Raw genomic sequence first — 27,611 nt, 5'->3', positions numbered from 1 at the left:
TGCAAAGAGGATCATTTACGTAGATCAGATCAGATTCATTTGCATCACAGATATATTTTTCGGTAGAAGAATATTTCGATGAATTATGAAAATTTTCAAGAAATAAAATTTAAAAAAAAAAGAAGAAGAAATCGACTGTGTCTCGAATATAACAGCGTTTGTATCTATACCAAGTAGTCTGTAAAATCGATAGTGCTGGTCATAAAAATATAGTAAAATTAATGTGTGTGTGTGTGAGAGAGAGAAAGAGAGAGAGAGAGAGAGACACAATAAAAGATATGGGTAAAAGAGTTAAGGTAAAAGGAAGGAAGGAAGAACCAGGACAGTGAAGTTGAAAATGAAAAAAATAGTCATAAAATTTCGTGCGAAACGGAATCGAGTGAGCCGAGGTTAGAATTAAGGTGAATGCGAGTGGAAAGAGGAGAAGAGGTAGCGGTAGATGAACGAGGTCGGACATTATCGGGAGGGTCCATAAATTCAAGAAGATTAGTCCAGGGCGAATCTTTTACGGTCTAAAAGGATCGTACAAAATATTACAAGTCTTTGAACGCTTTAATACCTTTTAAACTACGATTCTGATGTACATTATGCGCATTTTCTCTATGAAAAAAAAACGTAGCTTTTTATTGTATCATCGAAAGATTAATTTCTTCTTAGAATGTATGTCGTATCTATAATTAGAAGTAAGTTATCGTTAACTTGCAAAAGGTTCATTAAAGTGTTAAGTAGACAATTATTAAGAAAAAAGAAAATGATTCGCTAACGAAACCATCTGAAAAAGTTTGAAGGCAAATGATTCCAATTAAAATGTAAAATAAAATCAAATAAAAACGCAAGAATAAAGCAATTTCTCCTACATCATTCTACTCGTTTGCTCTGATGGCATTGAGTTAAAAGTAACTCTTTTAAAGCAAGTTCAAGTTATCCTAAGGTCATTTTCGAAGTAGATAAATTTTTCTTAATAACATCATAAGCGATAGGGTGGTACGGTTTTACCGAAATCGGACCAGCAAAATCCTCGTTACCGGGATAATCTGCTCGCATTTTTATTAATCATCATTAACTCCTTTAATCGTTAGAGAAGCCGACCGCTATATGGAACTACATTTTAATACCCTCGGGTTCGTATTTTTCTCTATTTTCATGCGCGATGTAATCTCCTCGTTCGATTCATTAACAAACGCAGAATAACAAAAAAAAAAAAAAAATAAAGAGAGATAGAAAAAAACAAGAAAACTCGTATACACATTTGTGTACGCTTTTTATTTTATACTATTATATATATATATAAAAGCCAAATTTATTTGAATAAAAATTTATCAATATTAAAAGTGAAAAAAAATGTAACTTATGATCAAATATTTTGTAAGATGATATTGTAGGATACAATAGATGACTATCTTATCGAATTGTTTAGGATTACAAGATAGCGACTACTAAAAAGATCTTATGACACTCAGTTTCCGAGAACAGAAATGTTTCTTTTGTGAGTGGACACGTTATGTTTATTGCGTCAGGACTCGTTCTAAGATCGCCATTGTGATAATATCAAATATTTATCTTATAATTAGAATCGACAATTAAAATCATACCAAAGATATAGAGACTGCCCTCTCTTTCTCCCCCCATCCCACCCTCGTTTAGGACTAAATGCACACAAGGGTAACCGACTCCATTGTTATGTGTTGATCATAAAACCCTTGTCCGTGTTTATTTAAGAAAGAGCTGGTCCTTGCTACATTTTAAGTACACAAAATTTATCGCAACAAAGGAATTTCGAGAAAAATCGAAAGACGTGATACCTAAGCCAGTGCAATAAGAAAAACCGAAGGAAGAACAACTAAATTCTTAACACATTCGCGTCGGATGACGCTTAATGTCGTCATTTAAGATTTTCACTTGGGAGCGGATGACGCTTTATGTCGTCATTTAAGTTATCGTCTAACTATTCTTTAAAAATATTATTTTTTCTCCACTTATTACTAGATTTTTTTCATATGTAGACATTAATAATAAAGTGAGGAATGTTTTCTCAATAATATGCCTTATCGTTGCTTCCTTTAGACGTTTATCTATACTTATTCATTGTTTAGCCGATGCTAATCGTATCCAGTATCTGAGCCCTGTAAATAAGTACTCTGTGTTGTTTTCGATTATCGCTCTACAAAGAGAAATATCCTCAAAATATATTCTCTTTTTTATTTATTCAAAAGATATTTAACTAAGATTTTAGGAAAATTGGAATGGAATATTACTCAGTATCAGCTTTGCTACTGAAACAGAAATATTCTCTTCGTAACTTCCAACAATATTAGATCCCGTCTAAAAAGTACAATTTATAGAAATTTATTCAATAATTTACTATTTGTGAATAATAAAAATTAGGTGTCATATTTTTCTAAAAATCCCTCAAAATGGAGGAAGAATTTCTTTCGGAGACATATGAAGATTCATTATCAGATCTCGCTGAAAATGAAAGTGACAGTGAAGATTCTGATATTGATGTGTAGGAGCAGTAAAGTTCCTCTACATATTGAAAAATGTTTTCAAGCATACCATACCAAAAAAAAATATTAACTTACAATATACATATAGCAAATAAAATTTGAAAATTATTAAAAAATATATTATATTTATAATTGTAATAAATAATAAAAATATTTAGAAGTATAATTTCAAATCCTCATTATTGTGTATAAATAAGCCCTATACTCCCTTTTTTAAAATTTATTACTGAAATATTAATTACATAAAAAGTTATAGCAATTTTTCTAAACCTATGCGCGATTGTAACGATTGGCCAAAAACGGCCCTGTTCCTGCGGTAAGTACAGCCAGCAACGCCCCGACGCGAATGTGTTAACAGAAACCGAGTACCACGCTAATCTTCATTGTAACAGAATAACATAATATATCTTTAATTATTAATAATTAAACTTGTGTTTTTCGTATACTATCTCCTTCTGTCCTTATAATGTAGAAGTTTAGAAGATTAAGCTGTTATAGTAATGCAGTTGAAAAAACGCTTTCATGTGTGCTTTCACAGTACGGAAAACCAGGATTATTTCATGACGGGTACTAACATAATTCGTTTTGTTTTATACAGTCACCAATCAGAGACTGACGAGAATGTAATTCGTACCTTTTCGTTCGTTATATTACATATTTTTATTTAAAAATAAACGTCATATTTTTATTTTAAACCACATGTTATTGATTTTCGCTCCTCACTCTCTCCTCATTCTTACAATATATTAACCAAATGGAAATACAAAGAAAAATAATGAAACAGAGAAAGTGATTGAGAGAGAGACAGAGAGAGACAGTTTAGTAGATAACCAGATAATCCACTAAATCAGCAATTAGTGTACATTGGAATAATTAACGCCGATTTCTTCTTAAGCTTTTAGAGAGAGAATTTGGTGATGCTTCTCATTTACAAAGATGAATTGTTCGTGTTACGCGATAACTCGACAAATGGGCTTTGATTGCAAACTGGAGGAAACAAAGGAAAAGAAATCGTTGTACCTATAAACGCCAATATGCGTATTGTATGTCGTACCTATTAATCACATTTAAAATTTCATGCAATATAATTTTCTATTTAACAATCGTTAGTTGATTTCGTTCGAATAAATGAAATTTTTCGTTACGAACTATCGCAATAACTTTCTGTAGATCCACCCTTTGGAATGTTATACGTGGATAGACTTATATATATATATATATATATATAGAGAGAGAGAGAGAGGTATGCGCACGGTTCGAGTAGAAATAAAAAGAGTATGAGTAAAAGGCGTACATCGAATTCGATGCTTTTCGTTATTCACTTGGAGCAATATCTCAGGTCTCGCGAGCTATTCTTCCGTTCGACGTCTCGACGCGTCGCACTTCCATTGTTCGTCGACGTATGGATATTTATTACAAAATGGCAGGGAACACCTACGTAGGGGTTATATATATATATATATATTTTATTGTTTAAGGTATGTGTATGTGTATATACATACAGAGAGATTGCTGCTTCAGGGCATAGCAGCTTTTTACGATCATTTCACGAGCGTATACTCTTCGATAAAGGATCCACGCCCGTTTCTTTTCTTCTATTCAATTCATCCGTGCGTATTGTGGCCTGTCTGGTCGTGCCATTGCCTTTCTAAGGAAACATTTTCAACATATAAGGTATATACTTGATGTTTTGCCGCCTCATCGAGTTACTACTTTTGTCCAATGAAACATACATTTTTTTTTATATAACTCCCAATAATATTCTTTTCTTTTCTTTTTCTCTGTGATTGTTATATTCACTTTAAACGCCGAATCGAATTTATATTCAATTTAAAGTTTAAACCAATAAAAAGAAATCGTTATTGATTGTTAATTGATGATCGAATTTATCTTATTTAAGTCTTATTTGAAAAGGTCTAGAAGAACATTTATTTTTTCTTTTTTTTTTCTTTTCGTAAATCGTTAGCCGATCAACTCCATGAGATTGTGTGAAAATGAAAAATCGAATCAAACGGGGAAACGATTTAACATTACGAAATGAATCACTAATATTTTCTTTCCGTTTCTCCCTTTGCATACTTAAGCATTAGTTTAATTAACCTCGAGGTAGAAAAGGAGTTCGGGAACAGCTTCTTCCTGAGGATGGAAACTCTAGAGAATACAAAGAGTTTATCGTAGAAGAAATTCCGAGCTTCGTTCGGAGCTTGCTGAAGGGCCAATATGGATGGTGAGAGAAGCTCTGCGATATCTTCTTAATGAAATGGGTTTGAAATTGATTGAGTACACTCGATACGCGACGCCGTTCAATATTCCTTTCTCGAAGAGGAAAGTTACCGTTAGAGAAACTGTCGAAAAAGTCTCGTGCTTCGAAGCCAATGTTTGGATGGATGAATGAATGAAGATTTCTTCTATTTTGTTTTATTTTTGTTTTTAAAAATATAATTTATTTATACAAAACGAGAAGATTAGAAACAATAGTTATGTTAATTTTTTGTTAAATTGTTTTATTTATCATCTTCTCTCAAAAGTAACATTTGTTTTTTTTTTTATATTTATTTTATATTATTTTTCTTATTTATTTATTTGTCTTTTACAATTAGTGAATCTAAAGTAACGTTATATTACTAGAGTCAATTTAAACTTATCAGTCTCGATTCTATAGGGAGACTGGTAAAAATAAGATCGCTATTGAACATGAAGAAGTTGTAGAAGCCCTCTGTCACGGTCAACTAATGGAATTAGATAGGATTATCCGGAGACAAGAGTCGTAGAGAGGAAAAGTTAAGTTAACGCTGATACTAACGTTAACTGAATTATCCGTCTACTTACTTCTTTTCAAAAACTATCGATGCAATCAATAAATCAATAAATCGAGACGACTATGAAGTACGTTTATAAGGAACTTTTAACTATTAGATTGGTAGAGATACTCTTAAGAAATATGACGACATTATAATTATTATCGCTTGGTTATATAACCAAAACCAACCTGTCTTTCCGTCTTTCTATCTCTTACGTATGGCTTTTATTACAATGAAGAGATTGTTATTAAACGACTGGGACAAAAATACGAGCAAGAAAAAAGAAAACGGAAACGAGACGGGTAAGCGTCGTGTTTGTTCTTTAATCGAAATTCATTTTACGAAGATAGAGAAACCGAGCATACTACTTGTAGAATGAGAAAAAGAAAATAAAAGATACAAAAAATGGGAGTGATAAACAGACCATATTAGAAGAAATAGAGGAACGAGAAAAATAGAAACAATAGAAAGGTAGAATTCCACGTGTTACTACGTCCTTTACTGACGTCCACGCGACTAACTGTGATCGTTAGTGGAAACAAATTACGAAGAATTACATTCTTGTACGAATATTAAGTGCTCCCCTTTAAGAATACCGCTCGTTTATTCTCCGCTCGAATTTTCTCTTTCTCTTTCTCTTTCTCTTTCCCTTTCCTTCTTCTTTTATCTATTATTTATGTTATCTGACTTTATGTAGCAAACGTGCTTTAAGCTTGCTCGCTGCCGTATATACCTTTATTTCTTTTTCGTATGTATAACTCGTAGAGAGATTCTGTGTTGTATTTGCCTTGTATTTGCCACATATTGCTATGAGCATGAATATCTAAAATAAACAGAGCGCAATTTATAATTGGAAGTATTGTGGTTATTTATTTATTTCCCAGATAAACATATATAAATATATAGATACGTAGAGATATACGTGAGAAAAAAGAAAAAGAAAAAAAAACAGAGAAGGAGGGGTGGAAGAATACGTATGTGTTATTACGTTTCTTGGTGGCCTGTAGTTAATTAAAGTCAGTCAACGAAGCCGGCTCGACATATATACGCATTATCATAAATCAATTCGAGAATGCAGTATCAACTCGACACCAACGAACTTGGTGTGTGCAGCATGAATACTAATTACGAACGACTACCAATCTCCTCTCTCTCTCTCTCTCTCTCTCTCTCTCTCTTTCTCTTTTAATCTTTACTTCAACACCGTCCCGGAAACAGTTAGTTGATCTATTTCAATATACCCAGTATAGGATAGTATAAATATAAAGAAAATTCTTCTACGTTTGACTCATCCTAATTTACACATTTGGAGGTAGCCACGCGGTCAAACTCTCGCTCGCGTGCCTTACGCTAGAAACATTAACATATGAACGGCTTCGATACGATGTATATAGGTAGTAGAGCATTAGCGAACAATATTCATATGGAGATTTCACTTGAAGAGTATTATGGATCTAACAAGCCGTGGCTAAGCTATTTACATAAATGCCGACATCCGGCATGATTTAGTTCGACGGATTTCGTCGACCACCGAGCAGCGTGTCGAGAGAGGCCTCCAAAGTGGGAGACGTTAAAACCGTTTACCACCTGTCCTGATCGAAGTACTATTTCATCTTGGCATCGTGTGGGTATCCTCTTTCACTTTGTACATGTGTGTGTGTGTGTGTGTGTGTGTGTGTGTGTGTGTGTGTGTGTGTGTGTGTGTGTGTGTGTGTATCCATCCTACCTACTTGCGTTTGTGTCTACCTATGTTACCGAGCTAATGCGACGGGAAGCTTCAACGAAATTCGCATCCATTTTAAGGACGAAATGGGAGATAAACGATCGCCTACCTTCGACCTGTTACGTGTTTCGAATAAGTGGAGTAGTCACTCTTTGCTCGGACTACCCTAACTCCTCAACGACATTCCTCTTCGCTTTAATTACACAGTACGTTAAAATTTATGTATTAGGTTGAGGAAAAAGTAATCCATTATTTTTTTGTTAGATGACCTTAGTTATTGATATCTTATAAAATATCAATTAAACAATTTCAAATTTATGTTTGTTAGAAAGGTGACATTTAGAGCTAACAAAAATTCCTTTACTGTTTTTTGTTTGGTCCATTCAGTGTTGAGTTACAGTATGTTAAAAATGAAAGTCAACAAAAATAAAATTCGGTACATTTCACACGTTTTCCTTTTATAAAGACGAAAATGCAAGCCAGGCAGCTGAAATTGTGAATGGTGTTTATGCTCTCAATACTTTAACACATAATTACGTGCAAGTTTTGTTTCGTCGATTCCGTCCAGATATTTTTGATGTTAAATATGTACCTCTCACAGGTAGACCCTAGCATTGCCCAGAAGCTAAAGATCGATCATAAAACAGTTTTAAACTCTTTGCAAAAAGCTGGATTCAAAAAAAAGCTGGATTTTTGGATGTTACACTAGTTAACACAAAAATAAATGATGGATCGAGTTTCCACCTGCGAAGCCTTAGCCAAACGGAATGAATTCAACCCATTTCTTAAACGAATAGGGGCTGGAGATGAGAAATGGATCACATACGACAACATTGTGCGAAAACGATCGTGGTGATGAAGCAGCTCAAACTGTTCTGCTGTGCACTTGGCGGGACTGGAAAACAATTATTTATTAGGAGTTGCTTAAATATGGCCAAACACTAAATTCGAATCTTTACTTTCAACAATTGGACCGTTTAAAGCAAGCGATTGATCAGAAACGGCCGGAATTGTCTAACAGGAGAGATGTTGTGTTCCATCAGAACAACGCCTAGTCACACATGTCTATAGTGACTCCCCAGAAGCTCCTAGAGCTTGGTTGGGAAATTTTGATGCATCCATCATATAATCCAAACTTTGTACTAAGGGATTACCACATTTTTCTTGCATTGCAAATAGTCCGGGAGCTAGCAACGTTTTCGAGAGAGAATTGTGGGTAAGCTGATTTTTTGATATGTCGTTCTTCTTGATCTTTCGGTTAGAACCTGCACTACTTGGCTGGCGGTAGGTCTTGCTTTTTACTAGTGCGCATCCTACCTATACAGGTAATAATCCTAGATTTTAAAAGAATTTTGAGAAGCCTAATTTTCTATTTATTGACTTTAGATAGATTTATTAAACATAAACTTTTTATTGCCATGAACTTTTCCCATTACTAAATATCTGCCATATTTGATTTTTTTTTTTAATAAAAAATTACAAGTATCTTGGTATGCATGTAATTTTAATATTATGTTATTTAAGTATACAGAAATCTAAAATTAATTTGCCAAGTGTTTATTCGGTTGTTAAACCTAGAATAAGAACGGCAAACTTATGAAAAGTATTGCAGTATGATGCTGTAGTTAGAGAGAGACAGTTCTGAATGCAAAAGAGATAAACAGCCTCGGTAGCGCAACTGGCAAGTTTACAAGATGGTGTTCAGTACCAAATCTTTTGTAGACGATAAACTTTATATTTGTTATTTTTTATAATATTCAATTTCTGTGAAACAGATCCTGCGATAAGCCTATGAAATAAAATATTATAAAATACAATAGGCAGCAGATATAAGGTATAGTTTACCTAAATATTAAGAAATTCCAAAGGGCTATAAATTCCCAAACTATCTCAATGATCAAAGGAACATAACAACTACAGCATCATACTGCAATACTTTTCATAAGTTTGCCGTTCTTATTCTAGGTTTAACAACCGAATAACCACTTGGCAAATTAATTTTAGGTTTCTGTATACTTAAATAACATAATATTAAAATTACATGCATACCAAGATACTTTTAATTTTTTATTAAAAAAAAAATCGCATATGGCAAATATTTAGCAATGAGAAAAATGCATTGCAATAAAAAATTTATGTTTAATAAATCTATCTAAAGTCAATAAATAGAAAATTAGGCTTCTTAAAATTCTTTTAAAATCTAGGATTATTACCTGTACAGGTAGGATGCGCACTAGTAAAAAGCAAGACCTACCGCCAGCCAAGCAGTGCAGGTGCTAACCGAAAGATCAAGAAGAACGACATATCAAAAAATCAACTTACCTACAATTCTCTCTCGAAAACGTTGCTAGCTCCCGGACTAAAACTTTGAATAAGATAGGTGATAATAATTGATAAAAATTTGGCATTAAAAGAAGATTGCAAAAATCGATTAGTAGAGTTTTTCGCAAATAGGGACTAAGACTTTTATGAGACAGGCATTATAAAGCTACCTTTAGAATAACAACAAATTAAAGAACAAAACGGTGCGTATTTGATCAAAATCAGATAATCCAAAATATGTTAAATAAAAGCTTGAAGTTAACGTAAAAATAATGGATGACTTTTTCCCCAACCTAATATATATATATATGTGGGACGAGCGCCTCCATGCCAAACTTATTGGGCATTCGTGAGAAGGATTGGTCGGTGGGCCCTGGATAGCTCAATTGGTTAAAAGAGCAGTCGCCCGGAAAGCGAAAGATCCGTGGTTCGAATCCCGGTCCAGTCAGTTCGGCGATCCAATTTTTATCAAGAATCCCATATATATATATATATATTCTTCTTTTTTTCTTTTTTCATTCACGCGACGACTTTTGTAGCTGATATAAAAACCTTGACTTTATTACAAATTATTATAAAAAATGTAAATAATGAAAAATAATATGAAGAAATCGTAAGAATTCGAATAAAAAAAAGGGGATAGAATTTGAACCATTCGTTTCTAAAAATGAACCAAATTGTCGAAGAACGAAACGCATGTTCGTGCTATGGAAAGACTTCCGCTCGAACGAGGTCGATTATTTCGCGCGAAATCGACAACTGCACTCTCAGTTTCAAATCATTAGGGACTGATTGTGCCGAGTGTTCTCTTTTCCTCCATCTTCTCTTCGTACTACTACTACTACTACTACTACTACTACTACTACTACTACTACTACTACTACTACTACTACAACACTACTACTACTACTACTACTACTACTACTACTACTACTACTACTACTACTACACTACACTACTACTACTACTTCTAAACTACTTCTACACTACTACTACTACTACTACTACTTCTAAACTACTTCTACACTACTACTACTACTACTACTACTAATACTACTTCTACACTACTACTACTACTATTCGTCGGTGTCGTTGAATAATTCTATGGAGAATTTATGAAGTTCTGCCATCTTCTCGTTCTTGTAGTCTTGTTAGAATATTATTTAATCTTATAGCGATCGATTTCTTTTTCTTTGTTCTTTTTCTTTTTTTTCTTCTTTTACTTTCATATACATATACACACGTATATACCCTTTTTATTTGATTGTAAAGCGATTCGCGGGAACGATTCACCGATAAAAACTTTTCTACCAAATGGCTCGTGAAATATGCCAATGAAAATAGCATCTGTTTCTCTCTCTCTCTCTCTCTCTCTCTCTTTATCTATCTATCTTTTTTTTTCTTTAAAACGTGAGAACATTATTTCTATTCTCAATCGTAGTCGTAAATCAAGAGAAGAAAGACATTCGATAAACGCCCGAAATGAATTCGTACTTACGAATTCCAAATTTGTTTCTACAAGATAATATCTCTCGAATTTATTTGCTCGTTAATTTCTCCGTAGATATATATATATTTTTACCTCCCTATTATGTGTCAAAGAGAGAAAAATAGGGAGAGGAAGAGAGAAAGAGAGAGAGAAAGACATGTTTAAACGAGACTTATTTTGTTTCACGATGTTTATTTTAGTATTTCTCATACGTGTATGTTATGTATATATATTCGGTCAAATTCTGCTTGTTCTCTGAAAATGTCAATAGTAATTTACACTCGAAAGTCAAAAACGTGTCGCGCGTGCCTTGCGTTTCGTCCATTAATTTCGCGCCTCCGTGTGACGCGAAATAATGACGCGCGCAGCACATCGTTTGACATAAACGTGTGACGTGTGGCCGTGATCGTACATAGATGCGTACGTATACGTATACGTATATATGTGTATACGAGATGTATGGTGAAACGATCGAACGATAAAAATCTAGATGAAATGCGATAGAAGTGTATAGCGACAGTGTTGTATAGTATTTGAGTATGATTGATAGATAGAATAATTAAAAAAAATAAAAATAAAATAGAAAAGAAAATATACAATACTGTGATAAAGTGGTATTTGAAAAACTTTGGATATATATCTTTAAATTTATTTAATAAATGTATTTTGTTTATATAACAGTTACAGTAATAATAGTAAAAATAATAATAATAATAATAATAATAATAATAATAATAATAATAATAATAATAAATGTTAAGATATTATAAATAAAAATAATGATGCTAGGAATAATATTAAAAATAATAACATTTGCGTGGTTGTATGAACATGGGCTGGTTCTCACTTTCGTATAATGCACGCTCTTTCTTACTCTGTTCGGAAAAAGAATGCTATCCTTTTTTACTTCCACGTTGTAAAGACGGAGGGTGTTGATCCTGAAAAAATACACTTCAGTTTTAATGAATTATTATTGAAGATATATTTTAATACTCTTGTTATACAGCAGATCAGCGTTGTGCTCACCTAACTGATGTAGGTATGAGTTCACCTAACAATTATGAGAATGAACCTGAATCAATTAATCATGAGTTGTAGAGGACTTCCCTCGTTATTTATAAGTCTTTTTCCACCAAAGGGCATCAGTATGACCTTGGAGTGGGGGTAACTAACGAAAACTCCCACATTCCAAATTCAAGCAAGCAAGATGAAATGTTGAACGCGATAGCTATAGATAGACATACCAAGAAAATCATTTATTTTTGTCGACGAAAATGTCCCGTTGTAAATTAATATTAAGAAAATATCATATGTACCCATAATTATGAAAGTAGTCTAAATCATATATCTTTTGTTTCGAGATATAAATATATAACTCTTTAATAAGAGTTACATTTGAACATTAAATGAATTCTATATATTATTTAAATAACAAACAATATCTAACGGTTCATTTTTGACAATATCGTGAAAATTACATTGAATTAATTTAGTTTAAAATAATGTGGTGTGAAATATCTGATAAACTCATTTTTTTTTCAATTTTGACTTAGACCACTTTCATAATTATGGGCACATAATAGTTATCCTTTTAGTGAAAATCTATCCTTGAGTAATCTTTATCGCTAGTTAACACGGTCAGTAATTTTCCGTTGCAATAAATTTCATTACTTATTCTAACAAAAAAAGGAACAATATTGAAACCTGTAAAAAGAAGAGCGACGTGGAATGAAACGTAAAAAACTCATCTTAATATTTAGAAACAATTCGTATTTAAATTAGACAAGCATAAGATATCTTTTGTCTTTGAAATGTTTAAAAAAAAAAAAAAAAAAAAGAGTATAGGGCAAGTAGAAACTCATGAAAAGTATCTTCGTGAATATCTCATCCCTACTCTCTTCCTCTTCTTCCACTTTTTTGGTGGAAGATTTTGAACGCCGTAACAATATCGCGGAATGGTCTCCTTCGTTATTAAGAATCGAGCTTCGTTTACTGTCCCGACAAAAAGTCGAGCAAAAATGGTGCCATAAAAAGTTTTCGGGATCGGAAAACTTTTATTCGTTTTCCTTTGCCTTTCCCTTTTCCCACTCCTCCCCTTTCCTCTTTCCCTTTTTAGTGTACCTCTAGGTTGCTTCTCTGCCAGCAGCTATATACACGTTTGTTCTCTCTCTTTCTCTTCTTTCTCTTTCTCTTTTTTTTATCCATTCTCGTCGAATTGTAGTTACCGTGGCAAAGCAAAGAGAAATTCTGTCTCTCTCTCTTTTTCTCTCTCTTTTTGGTGAATAGCAGCTCTAATCCAGGCTCTCATTTACTAGAATATCATATCTACCGCTAGTGGAAATCGAGAATCGACTTTTGTTCCGAACCACCGCTAACGGCTTTGGCTCGTAACATTCTTTTCCATGAGACGACGAAATCCATCGAATCGTTTTTCGAACGTGCAAACGCGATCATTAATACTATATTTATTCTTATCCAAAATTTTCTTTTTCCCTATATTTATTCGAATTAATCGCATTTTGTACGTTACGTCCGTTTCTATACATGAGTCGCTTATTTTAAAAGTGGCCTAACTCCATTTATGTTCGAATCTAGATATTGAAGAGTTTGCGTTTCAATGCAATCAAAAATATACTTACAAGATACTAACGAGTTATACTGCTTAAGTGTATCTAAAGATGTTAAATTTATATTTTCTATTAAAATAGTAGCAATTATTAAGTGAATAATATGAGTTTTCTAACCACAAATGGAGTTAGGCTACTGTTAAATTCAACAATTTGATTTGTTATAAAATTTCGAAGGGACTTAACTCCATTCAACATAATTTAAGTTGCTTCAAATTGAAAAAAAAACAATACTCAATTTATTTTAAATATCTTTAAAACACTTCAGAAACATAATTTATGCGATTCAAAATATTTTTTAATAATATCAATTACAAAATAACTTACTGTTCATTTACATTTTGCGTGTGTATGAAAGGGATTTGAAGAAATTATGATATTCTGGTGGTATATATCGTAATAGTCCATTAGGTCCTTGAATTTTGCTGTTGTAATTTGTCTGATATTTTTATATAATAGTGTCAATACAATATTTTCGAACTTTTCTGGTCTACTCTGACGTGGTAATAAATTCAGGCCTTTAAAATTTTTATTCTATTCATTGATGTTCTATAGAAAATTTTATACGGTTCATTTCTGACAAAACACACCGAACATATTTTTAACCAATTTATTGATTCTTCATCATAACTCTTTACCCTTTGAGAAATTGCGTCTTCTAATAATTTTGTTATCACAAAATCTTCTTGTCTCATTTTATTTATAATAAAGTATTATCGTATTTACTCGGAATATATGCAATCTCAAAAACTTTATTAATATATAACATGAAGTTGTACAATAACCAGGTGCAACCGGAAAATAATAAATGACGAATAGAGTTAGACCACTTTCAAGATAAACTTTTCATCATTTTGTCGATCGGCAAATTTTCTTGTTACAATATCTTCATGATTTGAAATATATTTGTAACAAATTGCTTCAAAATGAAAAGATCATATAAAAATGTAACTATTACGTTAGCTAACTCAATTTTTTTGGAAAATAGAGTTAGGCCACTTTCAAAATAAGCGGCCCACATATTTATTTGCCGCACGAAAGAAAGATAATTCGAATAATGAGAAAAAAATAATCCAGATTAATAAGTAGTGGGTTTCTTTCAGAGGAAATTAACGGTATCGTTTATAATACGAATAACCTAAGGGAAGCACATCTAACATGGAGAGAAGGAGATGCAACGATGCATGGATTATAGTATACCATGTAGCCAAGGATGTCGCAAGTCAATTTCTCCTTTGAAGTCAAAGCGATCTATCCTCTATTCCTCTCTATCTTTCTATCTTTCTTTCTCTCTCTCTCTCTCTCTCTCTCTCTCTCTCTCCTTATACCAGTACAACATCTTTGCCCTTCATGTAGATCATTTTAGCAAAGAGTTCAATAGCTCCCTTTAACTTCGTTGTCCTTAATACAACACGTACATATGTATATCAATTTACAGTATTTTAGTAAAAAAAAATTTCGCAAATTGTATCTAACCTTTTATATATATTCACCTTTTATATATATTCACCTTATATAACTATTAGGGTGAATCACGAAACGTGACGTTTTAACCGCTTCGTTGTCATGGACATATTATCTCGCGACGACGATACTGCTTGTATCGGGTCACAGACGAGTTATCCCGCAACAATAAAACTGATTGTAGAAAATCACAGACGTATTATGCCGCGCTGCGGTACCGTTCGTGTATTGCCACAGGCATATCTCGACTGCTCCATTATTAGATTTAGAACTTTTATTCGAAAAAGCGATAATTTTGGTAAGAGTATATAATAAACCTTGTACAATTGACAATTGACCTTGTACAAGCAGTTTCGTCGTCACGAGATAACACGTCCATGCCAACGAAGCAGTTAAATGACTCGAAAAATATATTTATATTGTATGAAAAAATTTTTCCTGTATAATTAAACTATATTAACGGGAGGATAATATATAATATAATATAATTAAAGTATATTAGGAGGGCGGATGTAATTTTTTTAATTTACATTTTTCACAACTTATGAATAATTTCTGAATGAAATCGTGATTACAGACCCGTTGAATTTGCAATGCAATGCCAAATAACTTATTTGTGAATATCTCAACAATTATTAATTTTAGGCTCGACATAGTATGATAATTTTGTATGCAAAATTTGATTCTTTATCAGTATGCGGAAAAAAAACTAGACATTCCATTTAAGAAAAAACCGATGACCTTGATATCTCACAAAAAAATGAACTTAAAACAAATTTTTGTTTATCATTACATCCATTAACTAATATAGTTTAACTATGTAGGAAAAAGCTTTTCATGCAATGTATATCTTTTACGAATTATTTTGAAACGTCAAGTTCCGTGATTTACCCTGTATATAATAGCTTTTGAGTTAGATAAAGAAGTACCTTCGTTTATCGTATCTAAGAAACGAGTTAGAATCGGATCAAGAATAGTGAGTGCAAGTGAAAGAGAGAGAGAGAAGGAGAGAAAGAAAGAAAAAAGGTAGAAGAGTAAAGGGGGCGACTAAGAGGAATCTAGGAGTCTTCGACAAAAAGAAGAAGAAGAAGAGGAAGGGAAGGTTTAGGGTGATTTCAGGTTGGAAGAGTAAGAGGTTTCTCTCCGTGAAATAAGAAGAAAGAAAGATATAAAGTCGGCGATTCATGAGGAAATGGTGTCGATTTATTCAGTCACGGGCCATGAGATTGAATAAGAACTAAATAATAGGCTCCTGACCAAATTGCCAGTCAAGGTGCCACACCTGACGCCTATTCCAACGATTTCCTAGAACTGCTTGCTACCCCTTTCGTATTACGTCGTTCAAGTTACCTACGACGTGTTTATCGTTTCCCGTACTTCGAAACGATCGATCGACATACTTTCGGTATTTCGTATACTTTCGCAAAAGAAAATGCGAAAATCTACCAAGTCGTACATTTACGTGATTACCTTAGCATTGAATTCTTACTTTGATGTATATATTTATATACAGAGTATCGTTTGATATTTTTACAGAAGATGTTTTACCTTTAATCGGATCTGGATATGTCGAAATTCTCATTAAAGATGAAAAAGGTACATGTTTTCACTTTTCTATCAAGTTTTTATACTTAACCTTATTACTCAAGATATATTTAGGTAGATATCATTAAGTATTTACAGTAATTTGAGAATAAATTACTTGTTATCGATATATCCTACATATATATTTCTTTAATATAAAATTATAATACGTATATAAAATATATTTATCATATTTAACTATTTTCCAAGAATTTCGAAAAAAGGAAAATTGAATTTTTCCACGTATAATCGAAGATCTATTTTTATAGATGGAATTTTATGGTGTATCATCGCCTTCATACCGCCTGTGACATATTGCCGCAGACGGCATGTAAATCATGCTCTGTAATATAGAGAGATGCGCTCAAACTCGTACGCATACACATTCATATGCGAATGTGTATGATGCAGCCAGAGCAAGAGATATATATATATATATATAGAGAGAGAGAGAGAGAGAACTTCTCTGGCCATACGTTATTAGAGCAGATGCGAAACGGAGGTTCTGATAGGAGGCTGGACCAGCCGAGATCCCCATGTTTGGAGCAGTTACGAAACGGTACGCAGCCAGAGACCAGATTTGATATGATGGCATTGTATGTACTTCCGAAACGGGCAAGAACAACGTCCACACTCGGATAACGCATCATGATGCCCCATGCGTGTAAGTGATCTAACGAGCTAAACGAGATTTCAATCTATTTCTATCTTATTTACATTGTTAATATAAATTTTTAATCTATGTTTACTAAAGCTTTTTTTACTGATCAATACAATGTATAATATATACCATATAAATATTAAATGGTTTTTTTTTGAATACCCTGCATATATTTAGTTAGACGTTCATTTTTCAGAATAATTCTTATTTTTCTTTTATTTTTTGGTTTATTTTTTTATTTTTATAGAACGTATGTTATTTGAATAAAAGAGTCAATTGAATAATAGAAAAGATATTTTTAAAAAATTATAAAAAACAATTTGAAAGTTCATAAAGTTCAGTTTAACGAAATTCATTGAAATCGATCTATGATTAAAATGTGAAAGTATGGGCTTTCCGAAATAAACGACACGCAGAGATACAATACTATATATATGTACTGTCCAAGCTCACAACCGAGCAACGCGTCGCTTTTCTCGTTGATGCATTCGTCGACGTTTGTTTTGTGATTCAGCTCAGCATCCCTTTTCATCTCTTCTCTCTTTCACCCCCTCCCTCTCTCTCTCTCTGACAGTCTGTCTGTCGTGTATCTACGTACACGCGTCTAGATAACGCGACTATTCACGTGTCAATTGTAGGTGGAATTTCCGCTCGGCAGGCAAATTTCAACTTCCGATAGTGTTTCACCGAAATAAACCGACGAACGTAATCCGAACGTGGCCTCTCATGCGAACACCGATTTCGTGGCTCTTCCTTTAGACGTATGTATACCATGGGATTGTTGAGTATGCATATGGGCGAGAGAGAGAGAGAGAGAGAGAGAAAAAGAAAATAAAAACTGCGTTTGACGTAAAATTTCGGAAAATTAATCGTAGCGTGAAAATCAACGAATCAAATAAACTAACAAAGGAATTAAACAAGAAAATATAGATAATTATTACTTACTTCATCAACAATATGTTATTATTCATATCATAATTGACCGATCAAACGAGCCCGCCGAAGTTTGTTCCAGATTATAGTCTGAGAGCTGAGTGGTAAGAAAATGCAACAGTTTTCTAAAACCTGATATTTCGATATTATGTAGTATTTAGAGGGTATAGCAATAGCCTGCCCTCAGTCAGCCAGTTCCTTTTGCGATTAGCGGGGGGACGGCTTCAAAGTTGTGAAAAAACCATGTATGTCGCAACAGTTTTCTAAAATCTCAAAATTAGTATACAAGTTTTTAATAATAGGAAAAATCAAAAAAACTTAGTCAGCCCGGATTTTTATTTAACATACGCTGTCAGCAGCCCATACAAAAGCGCGCCGCGCGCATCATTTATAGTCCAAGAGATGAGTCGAGCGCGTAATTTAGGCTTTATCTGGCTTGTTTTTCTACTGAGTAGAGACAATTACTTTTTTTTTCAGAACAGTTTAATAACTTTACTCTTACTTCTCTTTTATTACTTGTTATGTGCACGCATGCAGCGTAACGAGCTAAACGCTATGAGAACCCAGATTGACGTCAGGTGCGACGTTAGGATGTTATCCACAACTTCGGCCTTATGACTTCACCCATGATCAAAGTCAATGAAGGATAGTCTCTACCCTCTGCTGGGACTCGATCCTATGATGGTTAGTACGTAATGGTACCAGTAGGACGTCCCACATCATGCCAGTAAACATCGCGAGCGGTTAACCGACAGTATGAAACGCAAATTCAACTACGAGCTTTTTAACCGCAATAACTTTAATATACGCTATTGGAGCTGGAATTACCGCGGCTACTGGCACCAGACTTGTCCTCCAATGGATCCATGGTAAAGGATTTAAAGTGTACTCATTCCGATTACAGGGCCTCGGATGAATCCCGTATCGTTATTTTTCGTCACTACCTCCCCGTGCCGAGAGTAGGTAATTTGCGCGCCTGCTGCTTTCCTTGGATGTGGTAGCCGTTTCTCAGGCTCCCCTCTCCGGAATCGAACCCTGATTCCCCGTTACCCGTTACAAACATGGTAGGCGCAGAACCTACCATCGACAGTTGATAAGGCAGACATTTGAAAGATTTTTCGCTGGTTATTGTAATTATCTATTTCACTTTTTTTTGGGTAAGGATCAGGAAGGGAGACTATCATCTTCGAACGAGACATTTCATATTATCTTGATCAAACGAGCCCGCCGAAGGCTCGTTTGGGCTCGTTTGATCGGTCAATTTTATTACGTGTCTCGTTCTAGGTGATAGTAAAATGTAGTTCTTTAAAGATTAAGTGATAATTTTTAATCTCTTCTAATATTGATCTCATTGGCACACTTTTATTGCACTCATTTACCAAATAGTAAATATTAGCCTTATCTCTGTAGAAAAATAAATCTTATATACTTATTCTAAAATTGCTTTGGCAAACTGATCACTAGGAGTCAGAATTGATCAGCAGCACATAAACGCGATGTGGACATTTCGGTCATAACGCGCAGCGCGGGTTGGTCTCCAGACTCTTAGACCTTCTTCAGGTTCTATAAGACTAGCAACATCCCCATGGATCGAAGAATATAAACTATCGGTTTTGTGATTTTTGTAAACACGTACGGGCTAGTGCATAGCCCAAACGGAAGACATAAAAATTGGTATAGCTTTCCTTTAAATCTAAACCTTAAGAATTTTCTATAATTTAAATGGATCGAGACTAACAGATATGCATCTTGGAGATCCATAGTCCCCAGAAAGTTTCCCGGAGACACGAGGCCCAAATTTGACCTAATATCTTCTAGCTTAAAATGCGGAGGATCGATAAATTTATTTAACTCCTTTAGATTAAATATAAAACGATTTGAACTATCCGGTTTCGGAACTAGAAAATAAGGAGAAACAAATTGCCCCTCACACTCTTCACATACTTCGATTGCACCTTTATTTAATATCCATTAATAAATCCATTTCTATCTGAATTTTTTCCGTCTCTTTGACAGAAAAATTCTTTTCCCCGCAGGAAATTTTTGAAATGGTACCTGAGTAAACGGAATCTTATATCCATTTATGTAACTTAAGGGTTCATTCTGGTTTATACGCCGAAAAAAAAGGCTATTTTCACGATTTTTTTTTAGGCTTTGTAGGATACATATACATATGAAAGTTGTTGGGTATGATAAATACACTTTATAAGTACAAGAAAAAAATTTTTTTATTGTTTTTAACGTTTTTTGACATCCAAAATGGTTGACAAACGTGAACCCGTCAAAAGTAGGTATGCTGTTGGCGGGCATCGAAATTTAAGAACGGGTGATCTAAAACAAAAAAATTAAACGGTTTTAAATTCAGTATGACAATGGCTATCGGGTATGCTAAAACTATCAATTTTTATGAAAACAGAACAAAATGACGGCCATTTTTCGAAAAAGAAAAAAATCGTTGATTTTTTTCGCAGTTATTTGTAAAAAAAATAGTAAAAATTAATATTTTGACTTGGTTGTAGCATGCGAGATAGCCATTCATGTGTAGAGTATGTGGTTTAAATTTCAGAAGGATCGGTTGAGTAGTTTCGGAGATATCATGCCCGCCAACCGAAAAAACGTTGTTTCGAGAAAAACGCGTTTAAAGTTTCTTTTAACAAATTTTTAAAAAGTTTGACTTTACCTTATTCTGCGATGCCTGCACCATACAGTATGCCTTCTGCTTCTTCAAAATACTCATTTTCTTTCACTCTAGCCTTTTTTTATTGTGTCCTGGCCTCTATCAAAGCTTCTCCGCTCAAACAATTGGCTGAGCGCACGCGCGTGTTGCCGCGGTTACTAGCGTAATTGACTGCGATAGGGCCAAGTTTTATCACCAAAACGTGCATTATTTTCAATATTGGATCAAAACTTTCGTTGAATATACAAGCTGCCAATTTAAAAGCTATTTCAACAATTTTTTTACCATTAAATAGGTGTTTAGGCACCATAGCCCAAACGCATTTGTTGAAGCACTCATTATTATTTTAAATGTGAGGCCACTTAAACATCTTTCTAGTAATTCTGTTTTTGTCAGGTCAATATCAACCTTTTGTTTTTTGCTGCTATATTCATGCAGAGACATTTCCACTTACACCATCGCAGATGGTTTGTCTCCTCTATCTGTAATATCTCTATGTGTTTGGGTCGCAAAATAATATACTTAGACTGCTCGGATCGTTCTAAAATTTTTGTATGATAATTCTACATAAGTCTACTTTCGAAAAATGCAAAAAAAAAAATTAATTCTTTCAAAATGATAAACCAGAATGAACCCTTAAGACAAATTTGTCAGTAGTAATCTCTTTCCACTTATCCTCAAATAATCGTAAACGACCTGCTATTTTATTTACCTTCTTCACTTCCTCGATGGCGACTGGCTCGTCATCCGGGATGTTGACTTGGACTGACGCTGATACGTCATGTGTGATCTCGGTTTGAACTTCAAGGACCGATATCTCTGGCTCTGGCCCACCTGACGGTAATTCGCAGGTGGGCATTTTCCGTTTCCCTGGCCTCGTGATTTAGAAGATATTTTGGCTGCAGAACTTTCTTTAATATCCGCGCATGCCTTTTCTATCTTCTTAACATCCTTGACTTTGTTCTTGAAGTCGTCACCGTATAGCCATTCATTTGATAACATCGAGCCGACTATCGGCTTGATGTTCTTGTTTAAATGCGGAGTAATGAACGACTTCCTGGCTACCGACTGTTGGTAAAAGACGTCTATGAGGATCTGACCGGCATGACTTATGTAGTCGGTAAGGAGATCCTCGTCAACTCCTTCTTCGGGTTGTTCTAACAACATGGAGACAGCGGCACTCAAAGCAGATATAGCCGTACCAACACAATTCTGAGTCTCAGCAAAATGCTGATCTCGCTTTTTTGCTGTGTCGGCAAGCAACGGTACTATCTCCAGGTTCAATTTGGGAGATTCTGTATAAAAATCATCCTTTCTATTGTAGGCTTTCAGTATCTCTTTCTTGTTCTTCTCTGGAAGACCCTCAGTTTTCCACTTCAACCAGATATTTTTTAATTCTGAATGATATCTTACGTCTTTAAACGTACAGTCGTCAATATCCATTCCTAAGACCTTCAAGATGAAGTCTTTAGCTGGTTCTTGCCCCGCTTGGTCTTTTTCGTCACTCTCGATCTGCTCAGCCTCTGAAGTATCCTTCACGGTATTTCCGATATCAGGATCATTTTCTTTATTACTTTCAGCATCTGAGAATTACGAAATAAAAAATTAGCAAGGTATTCTTTGTGCACTTGTGATACTTGTGTTCTTGTTGAACTCAGTCACAAATTGGCATGGTCATATGGACCTGGTGATATTTGCGTTCTTGTTGAACTCAGTCACAAATTGGCATGGTCGTATGGACCTGGTGATATTTTCGTTCTTGTTGAACTTAATCACAAATTGGCATGATCGTATGGACCTGGTGATATTTGTGTTCTTGTTGAACTCAATAACAAATTGCCATGGTCGTATGGACCTGGTGATGCCGTGTGGGCAAACACCTCCCAACTTTCGTGTGGAAAGTTAAGATGATTTCTAATAATTAAAAGCATAATTAAGCTTACCTTCAATAATCTCTACAGTACTCGGTACTTTATTAGTACTAGCTGGTGAAAATTCTTCTTTTTGAACTTCCACCAATGCCTCAACAATTTTTGTGAGGTTATCCACGCGAGAACTGAGTTTGTCCAATTTGTCGTCTTTCCTGCGCTTCGAATCTCGTGATCGAGATCTTGATCAAGATCGTGTTTTTGAGCGCTTTTTTCCCATGTCGAATTTAACTTTAAAAACCTTTATTAATTACTTTAAAAATTTTAATTACTTATTCAACAGTTGCGAAAAACGTGTTGATGCTTCAGCACTACGAAACAATATGAATAAAGAGGGCGCATGGCATAAAGAGAGCGCATGTCGAGATAAGATGGCGGGGAGCGCCAAGATTTGAATTTAAGCGTTGAACGTTGTGGATGAAAGCATGACAAGCATGACTACATTTTACTATCATCAAGAACGAGACACGTAATATAATGTCTATTTCGTAAAGGGACGTAACCAGAATAAACAAAAAAAGTTAGAAATTCATGATTAATTGTAAATATGTAAAATAATCTATATACGTATATATACATATTTATATAAGGTATCAAAAATCAAAATGGTTACAGATTAAATTTACTTAAACGTTTAAAAATTGATCGATTAAACGAACTTACCTGTAAGTGAAGTTCAATCGAAATTGTATGTAGGGCCTCTTCCTCGAGATCACATGGTAGATGTTTAAAGCTACATTACGACATCGTTTACATAAAGTCCCAATCGACCTATCTCAAGTGTAAACTATAGAACAAACTTAGTCGACTCTTACTAAAATAATTAAACTTGTGATTCATTAATCCTTTTACATAAAACAAAGAATAAAAGTAAAAGAAAAACTTAGAGTAATTTTATATTATAATTTTAGTATGGCGTTGGCAAATGTACTATCATCATCTGTAATATTCAAGTCATAAAACTTGGCAAAGGTTTCTGATGCCTTCGTCCAGCCCGCTGTTGCTCTAATTGTGTCTATATTGACACCCATACGTTTTACCGCAGATGTTGAAGCGTGCCGAACACTGTATGCTGTAAATGCGTCAGTATTGATTCCACTATCTTTTAGTACACTTTTGATCCACCTACTTAATGTCTGAGTGCCTACTGTTTTGTGTGGTTTTTTGTGTGATAAAAATAAAGTTTCAATTTTTTCACGAATTTCTCGCGTTTTTTCTATATAATCCATTAATGTTTGAGCAGTACAAATCTCTTTTCTTTCAAAAAATGGCGAAGTCAGTACTGGCTGTTTTCTTTTTGGGCCAAAAGTTTTTATTTGAGCAGGAATCCTTATTTATAATTTATCTTCTTTAATCAATATATTCTTAATGTTAATAAGTGATAACGTTTGTATACAATGTCCAGTAAATAGAGCTAACAACGTTACTAATGTTTTAGATAATTGCTCCAAGGAGATGTTATTGTTAGGTGTCTGTGTGCCAAGGAAAAGTAGAACAACTTTCGGATCCCATGTAGAATTATACTTAGGTAATTATGGACGAAGTTTATATGCACCTTTGCAAATTCGTTTTATCCCTGAATTTTCTGCTATTTCAGGTCCAAAAAGGAAGGATAAAGCTGATCTATAAGTATTAATTGACGTATACGAAGCTCTGTTCAAAAACTCTTCTGCTAAAAAATCTTGTACTTCTGTTAAATTTAACTTCAAACAATTCAACTTCTTTCTAGAATAAAATTGGTGCCATTTTTTGATTGGATATTCAAACTGTCTTAGCGTTGAGTCAGTAACCGAAGCCAGGGCTATATTTACTACGTTGACAGACATTCCTCTCCTTGCGAACGCCTTTTTGATAAAATCCCTGCTATTAAAGTTAACTGTGGCCACAGTGGATGGGGTTATCTGTTAGAAGAAGTCAGTAAATTAATATTTGGACTGAATTTTATCGGTTTTGATTCAATCATCTCCATGAACAATGGGTACCAAGTTTGCTACGGCCAGTCTGGAACTACGAAATTCCACGTAAACCTTCTTGGTTTATTTTCATTAAGACCTTAGAAATTAATGAAAAAGGAGGAAAAGCGTAAAAGAAGTGCTGCGTCCAATTAACCGTAAATGCATCAATTGCAATTAAACCTGGATCTTTTTTCTATGAAATGTATGCGTCACATTTTTTATTGACTCGGCTCCCAAATAAGTCTATATCGGGTTTATCAAGAAGTTTTTTAATTTTTTGGAAGGCGTAATCTGATAATTCATACTCTGTCTCTGATTCTAGTCGTCGAGATTCGAAATCAGCGTTAGCATTATCTTTGGAACGGATATAAAAAGCAAAAAGCCAAATATTGCGACGTTCGCACCACATCCACATTTTCTTTGCCAATTCACTCATTGCTTTACTATATATTCCACCCATTTGATTAATATATGCAATGGCAGTTGTATTATCAACTCTTAAGAGTATATTACAGTTACTCGATTTGTTATCGAAGCTTTTGAGAGCTAAACAGGCTGCTAAAATTTCTAAATAATTAATATGGAATTTGCGCTCTTCGTAAGACCAGTAACCGTGAACTCTTTCATTTTGACAATAAGCCCATCCGGTTAACAAAGAGTTCGAGAAAATCTCTAGTGCGAATTCCAAGATACGTATCGGTTTGATTATTGTACATATATTAGTTTCCCACCACTTAAAATCATCAAGTAACTGAGAACTGATTTCCATAAAGGCTTCATAACTACCGTGGCATTTTTCCAGAGCCTTAATGTTTTCTCTCTCAAAATTTTTTAAATATGCCCATCCATAAATTGATGCTTAACAACAAAAGCCAAGAGAACCGATAAATGAGCGAAATCTCGAATTTGGCATTTTTTGATTTGTTTAAATTTAATAATAAGTTTAAGTGCATTTAAACGTTTCTCTGTGGGCAGTTCAATTTGCATTTTTTTCGAGTTTAGAAGAACAAAACCTAGAAAGGTGCATATTTGTGAGAGAGATAGTTTACTCTTCTTATAGTTAATAATAAATCCAAGGTATTCTAATAATGAAACTGTCTGTTCAATATTGTTTAAACAACTAATTCGTGATGTACTGATTAAGAAAATATCAACCAGTTAAATAACAGATAATAAACTCTTTTTTCTTAGGAATGTAATAATTTGTTTCATTATTTTTGTAAAAACTAGCGGTGCACAATTTAGTCCAAAGGGTAAACCGATAAATTCATAAATTTGGTCTTGAAATATAAAACGCAAAAATTGTCTGTGTTCTTTCCATATAGATAATGCGTAGTAGGCATTCTTCAAATCTACCGCTGCCATATAGCATCCTTGATGCATAAGTTTTTTAGCTGTTCTAACATTTTCCATTTTAAAGTCAGCAATATCTATAAATTTGTTAAGATATTTTAGATTTAATATTAGACGACCAGAACCATCGGGTTTAGGAATTAGAAAAATATTTGATATGAATTGGCCTTCTTTAGGGCTACATTTTTTAATTACTCCCTTTAACAGCAATTTGTTTATTTGCTTAAATATTGTTTCAATTTCATTTTTTGACCAAGAAGGTTCACTAGGAGGTCAATCTTGATAAGCTTTTGTTTTAAAAGGTATTTTAAAACGTTTGATTGAACTTAAAATCCAAGAATTAGAAGTAACCTTCTTCCATCCTTCGGAAAATTTACTCAGTCTGCCTACAAGAATACTTACGTTCTCTAGTTCTGCCTCCTTTGAGGTTTGCTGCTCAATGATTGAGCCTTGTGGCGAGGAGACTGGCGGTATTTGTATTGCCCGCCCCACGACTTCCTCTGGCGGCGTGGTTGAGCATACTTCCTGCTTGTCTGTTGAGGCGGGCGATTGGAGTTTTTTGAGTAACTTTTACCTTGAGTTTTGACTGTTAGCTTTAATTTCATGGCCGACTTTTTGAGAAGTTCCGTTGCTTTTAATTTTTCATTAAGCTGCTTACCAAAAAGAAATTCGTCTACTTCTGCAGCCTTGAGCGCTTCTTTTAGAGATGCTTTAATTTTGTTTAAAATTAACGAACGCCTAGTTATAGTTTCATCTCTTTGTAAATCGACAAGCATTCTACTAGTGTCGCTAATTTTTTTGATTAGATCGATAGTTTTTACTTCTTCTTTACTCAGAAGTTGAGACAAAATATGCCCCAATATTGACAAACAAGCGAAGACTTTTTTCTTGCTTCGCAACAAGCCGATTGTCGCGACTCAAAACAGATTCGTGAACGGAAACCTTTAATTTACTGTTGAGTTTAGGAGCTTCTATAAATTTTATATTAACTGGTTGAGGATGTTTATTTAGTAATTCCGCTTTTACCTCGCCCGGCAAGCCATCTTTATAAATTTCTTCCCAGCGTATTTGTATATCTTGGTGAATTGGCTCTGCAACTTTTTTATCTAATCTTAGTCGCTTACCAATTTTTAATAACGTATTATCATCCAGAGCTATATCATCTTTGGCCTGCTGAGCAGCTTTTGACGCCTCATCACTGAGGTTAGATATAGCTGAGCCGCTATTCCCATCGTTTTTATTTGCCGCTATCTCGCGTTGCTTAGTTATTAATCGCTGTCTTAAATAACACTCGTCTTTAGGACGAGAGCGACTGCGCGAGCGGGAGCAGGAGCGAGAGTGCTTGCTTGACAGTGATCCCAGAGACTTTAGTTCGTCTGATCGACACAGTGGCGTAAAATTATCGTACGCGTACGATAATTATCGTACGAATGGGATCACTGCGAGGAAGAGGCACGAAATACAATTATATTAATCATAGACTACTTCTATTAAAAATCGAGATTTGGAAGGTGTTATTTTTAAAAATCAGTTTGGCCGATCGTTACATTTTTTTCAATTTTCTTTTCTCAAACGATAGGAGTAAGG

The 27,611-nt window shown here is 34.2% G+C and overlaps 2 protein-coding genes and 1 long non-coding RNA gene across 16 annotated transcripts in view; 2 read left to right on the top strand and 1 right to left on the bottom strand.

Annotated features, from left to right (window-relative positions):
• The window catches only part of LOC107074148 (uncharacterized), a 36,177-nt gene extending 13,150 nt beyond the window's left edge, over positions 1-23,027 (bottom strand). Inside the window, exons 1-4 of one of the 7 annotated variants that reach the window (XM_015335302.2) lie at positions 22,732-23,027; positions 21,501-22,371; positions 20,792-21,329; positions 19,126-20,442 (exon numbers count right to left, since the gene is read on the bottom strand). In XM_015335302.2, the coding sequence (XP_015190788.1) occupies positions 21,506-22,231 (726 nt within the window). In that variant the 5' untranslated portion in view covers positions 22,232-22,371; positions 22,732-23,027 and the 3' untranslated portion in view covers positions 19,126-20,442; positions 20,792-21,329; positions 21,501-21,505. Of the gene's footprint in view, positions 1-11,643; positions 11,781-12,053; positions 12,071-19,125; positions 20,443-20,791; positions 22,372-22,731 lie in introns of those variants that run through there. The other 6 variants (XM_089177270.1, XM_089177271.1, XM_015335303.2 and 3 more) reach the window with 6 other exon arrangements.
• The window catches only part of LOC107074147 (Protein tyrosine phosphatase 99A), a 431,245-nt gene that overhangs the window by 358,733 nt on the left and 44,901 nt on the right, over positions 1-27,611 (top strand). Inside the window, exons 1-3 of one of the 7 annotated variants that reach the window (XM_089177246.1) lie at positions 6,857-6,932; positions 16,470-16,529; positions 16,787-17,181. The exons of 4 other annotated variants lie outside the window; for them this stretch is intronic. The gene's annotated coding sequence lies outside the window, so the exon portion shown is untranslated. Of the gene's footprint in view, positions 1-6,837; positions 6,933-16,469; positions 16,530-16,782; positions 17,182-27,611 lie in introns of those variants that run through there. 2 more of the 7 variants (XM_089177247.1, XM_089177248.1) reach the window with 2 other exon arrangements.
• On the top strand, positions 17,188-25,523 carry LOC149030976 (uncharacterized). Of its 2 annotated transcripts, XR_016178192.1 has the most exons (3): positions 17,188-18,795; positions 24,155-24,244; positions 24,314-25,523. It is a non-coding gene; the product is annotated as an uncharacterized LOC149030976 (long non-coding RNA). The 2 variants fall into 2 exon arrangements; XR_016178191.1 differs by lacking the exon at positions 17,188-18,795 and having other exon boundaries at positions 23,197-24,244.

Source organism: Polistes dominula, unplaced genomic scaffold (genome assembly GCF_049000335.1).
Source record: "Polistes dominula isolate Pdom_NZ unplaced genomic scaffold, Pdom_raw_medaka contig_20, whole genome shotgun sequence".
Lineage (NCBI taxonomy): Eukaryota > Metazoa > Arthropoda > Insecta > Hymenoptera > Vespidae > Polistes > Polistes dominula.
This window is presented reverse-complemented; position numbering and strand designations above follow the sequence as displayed.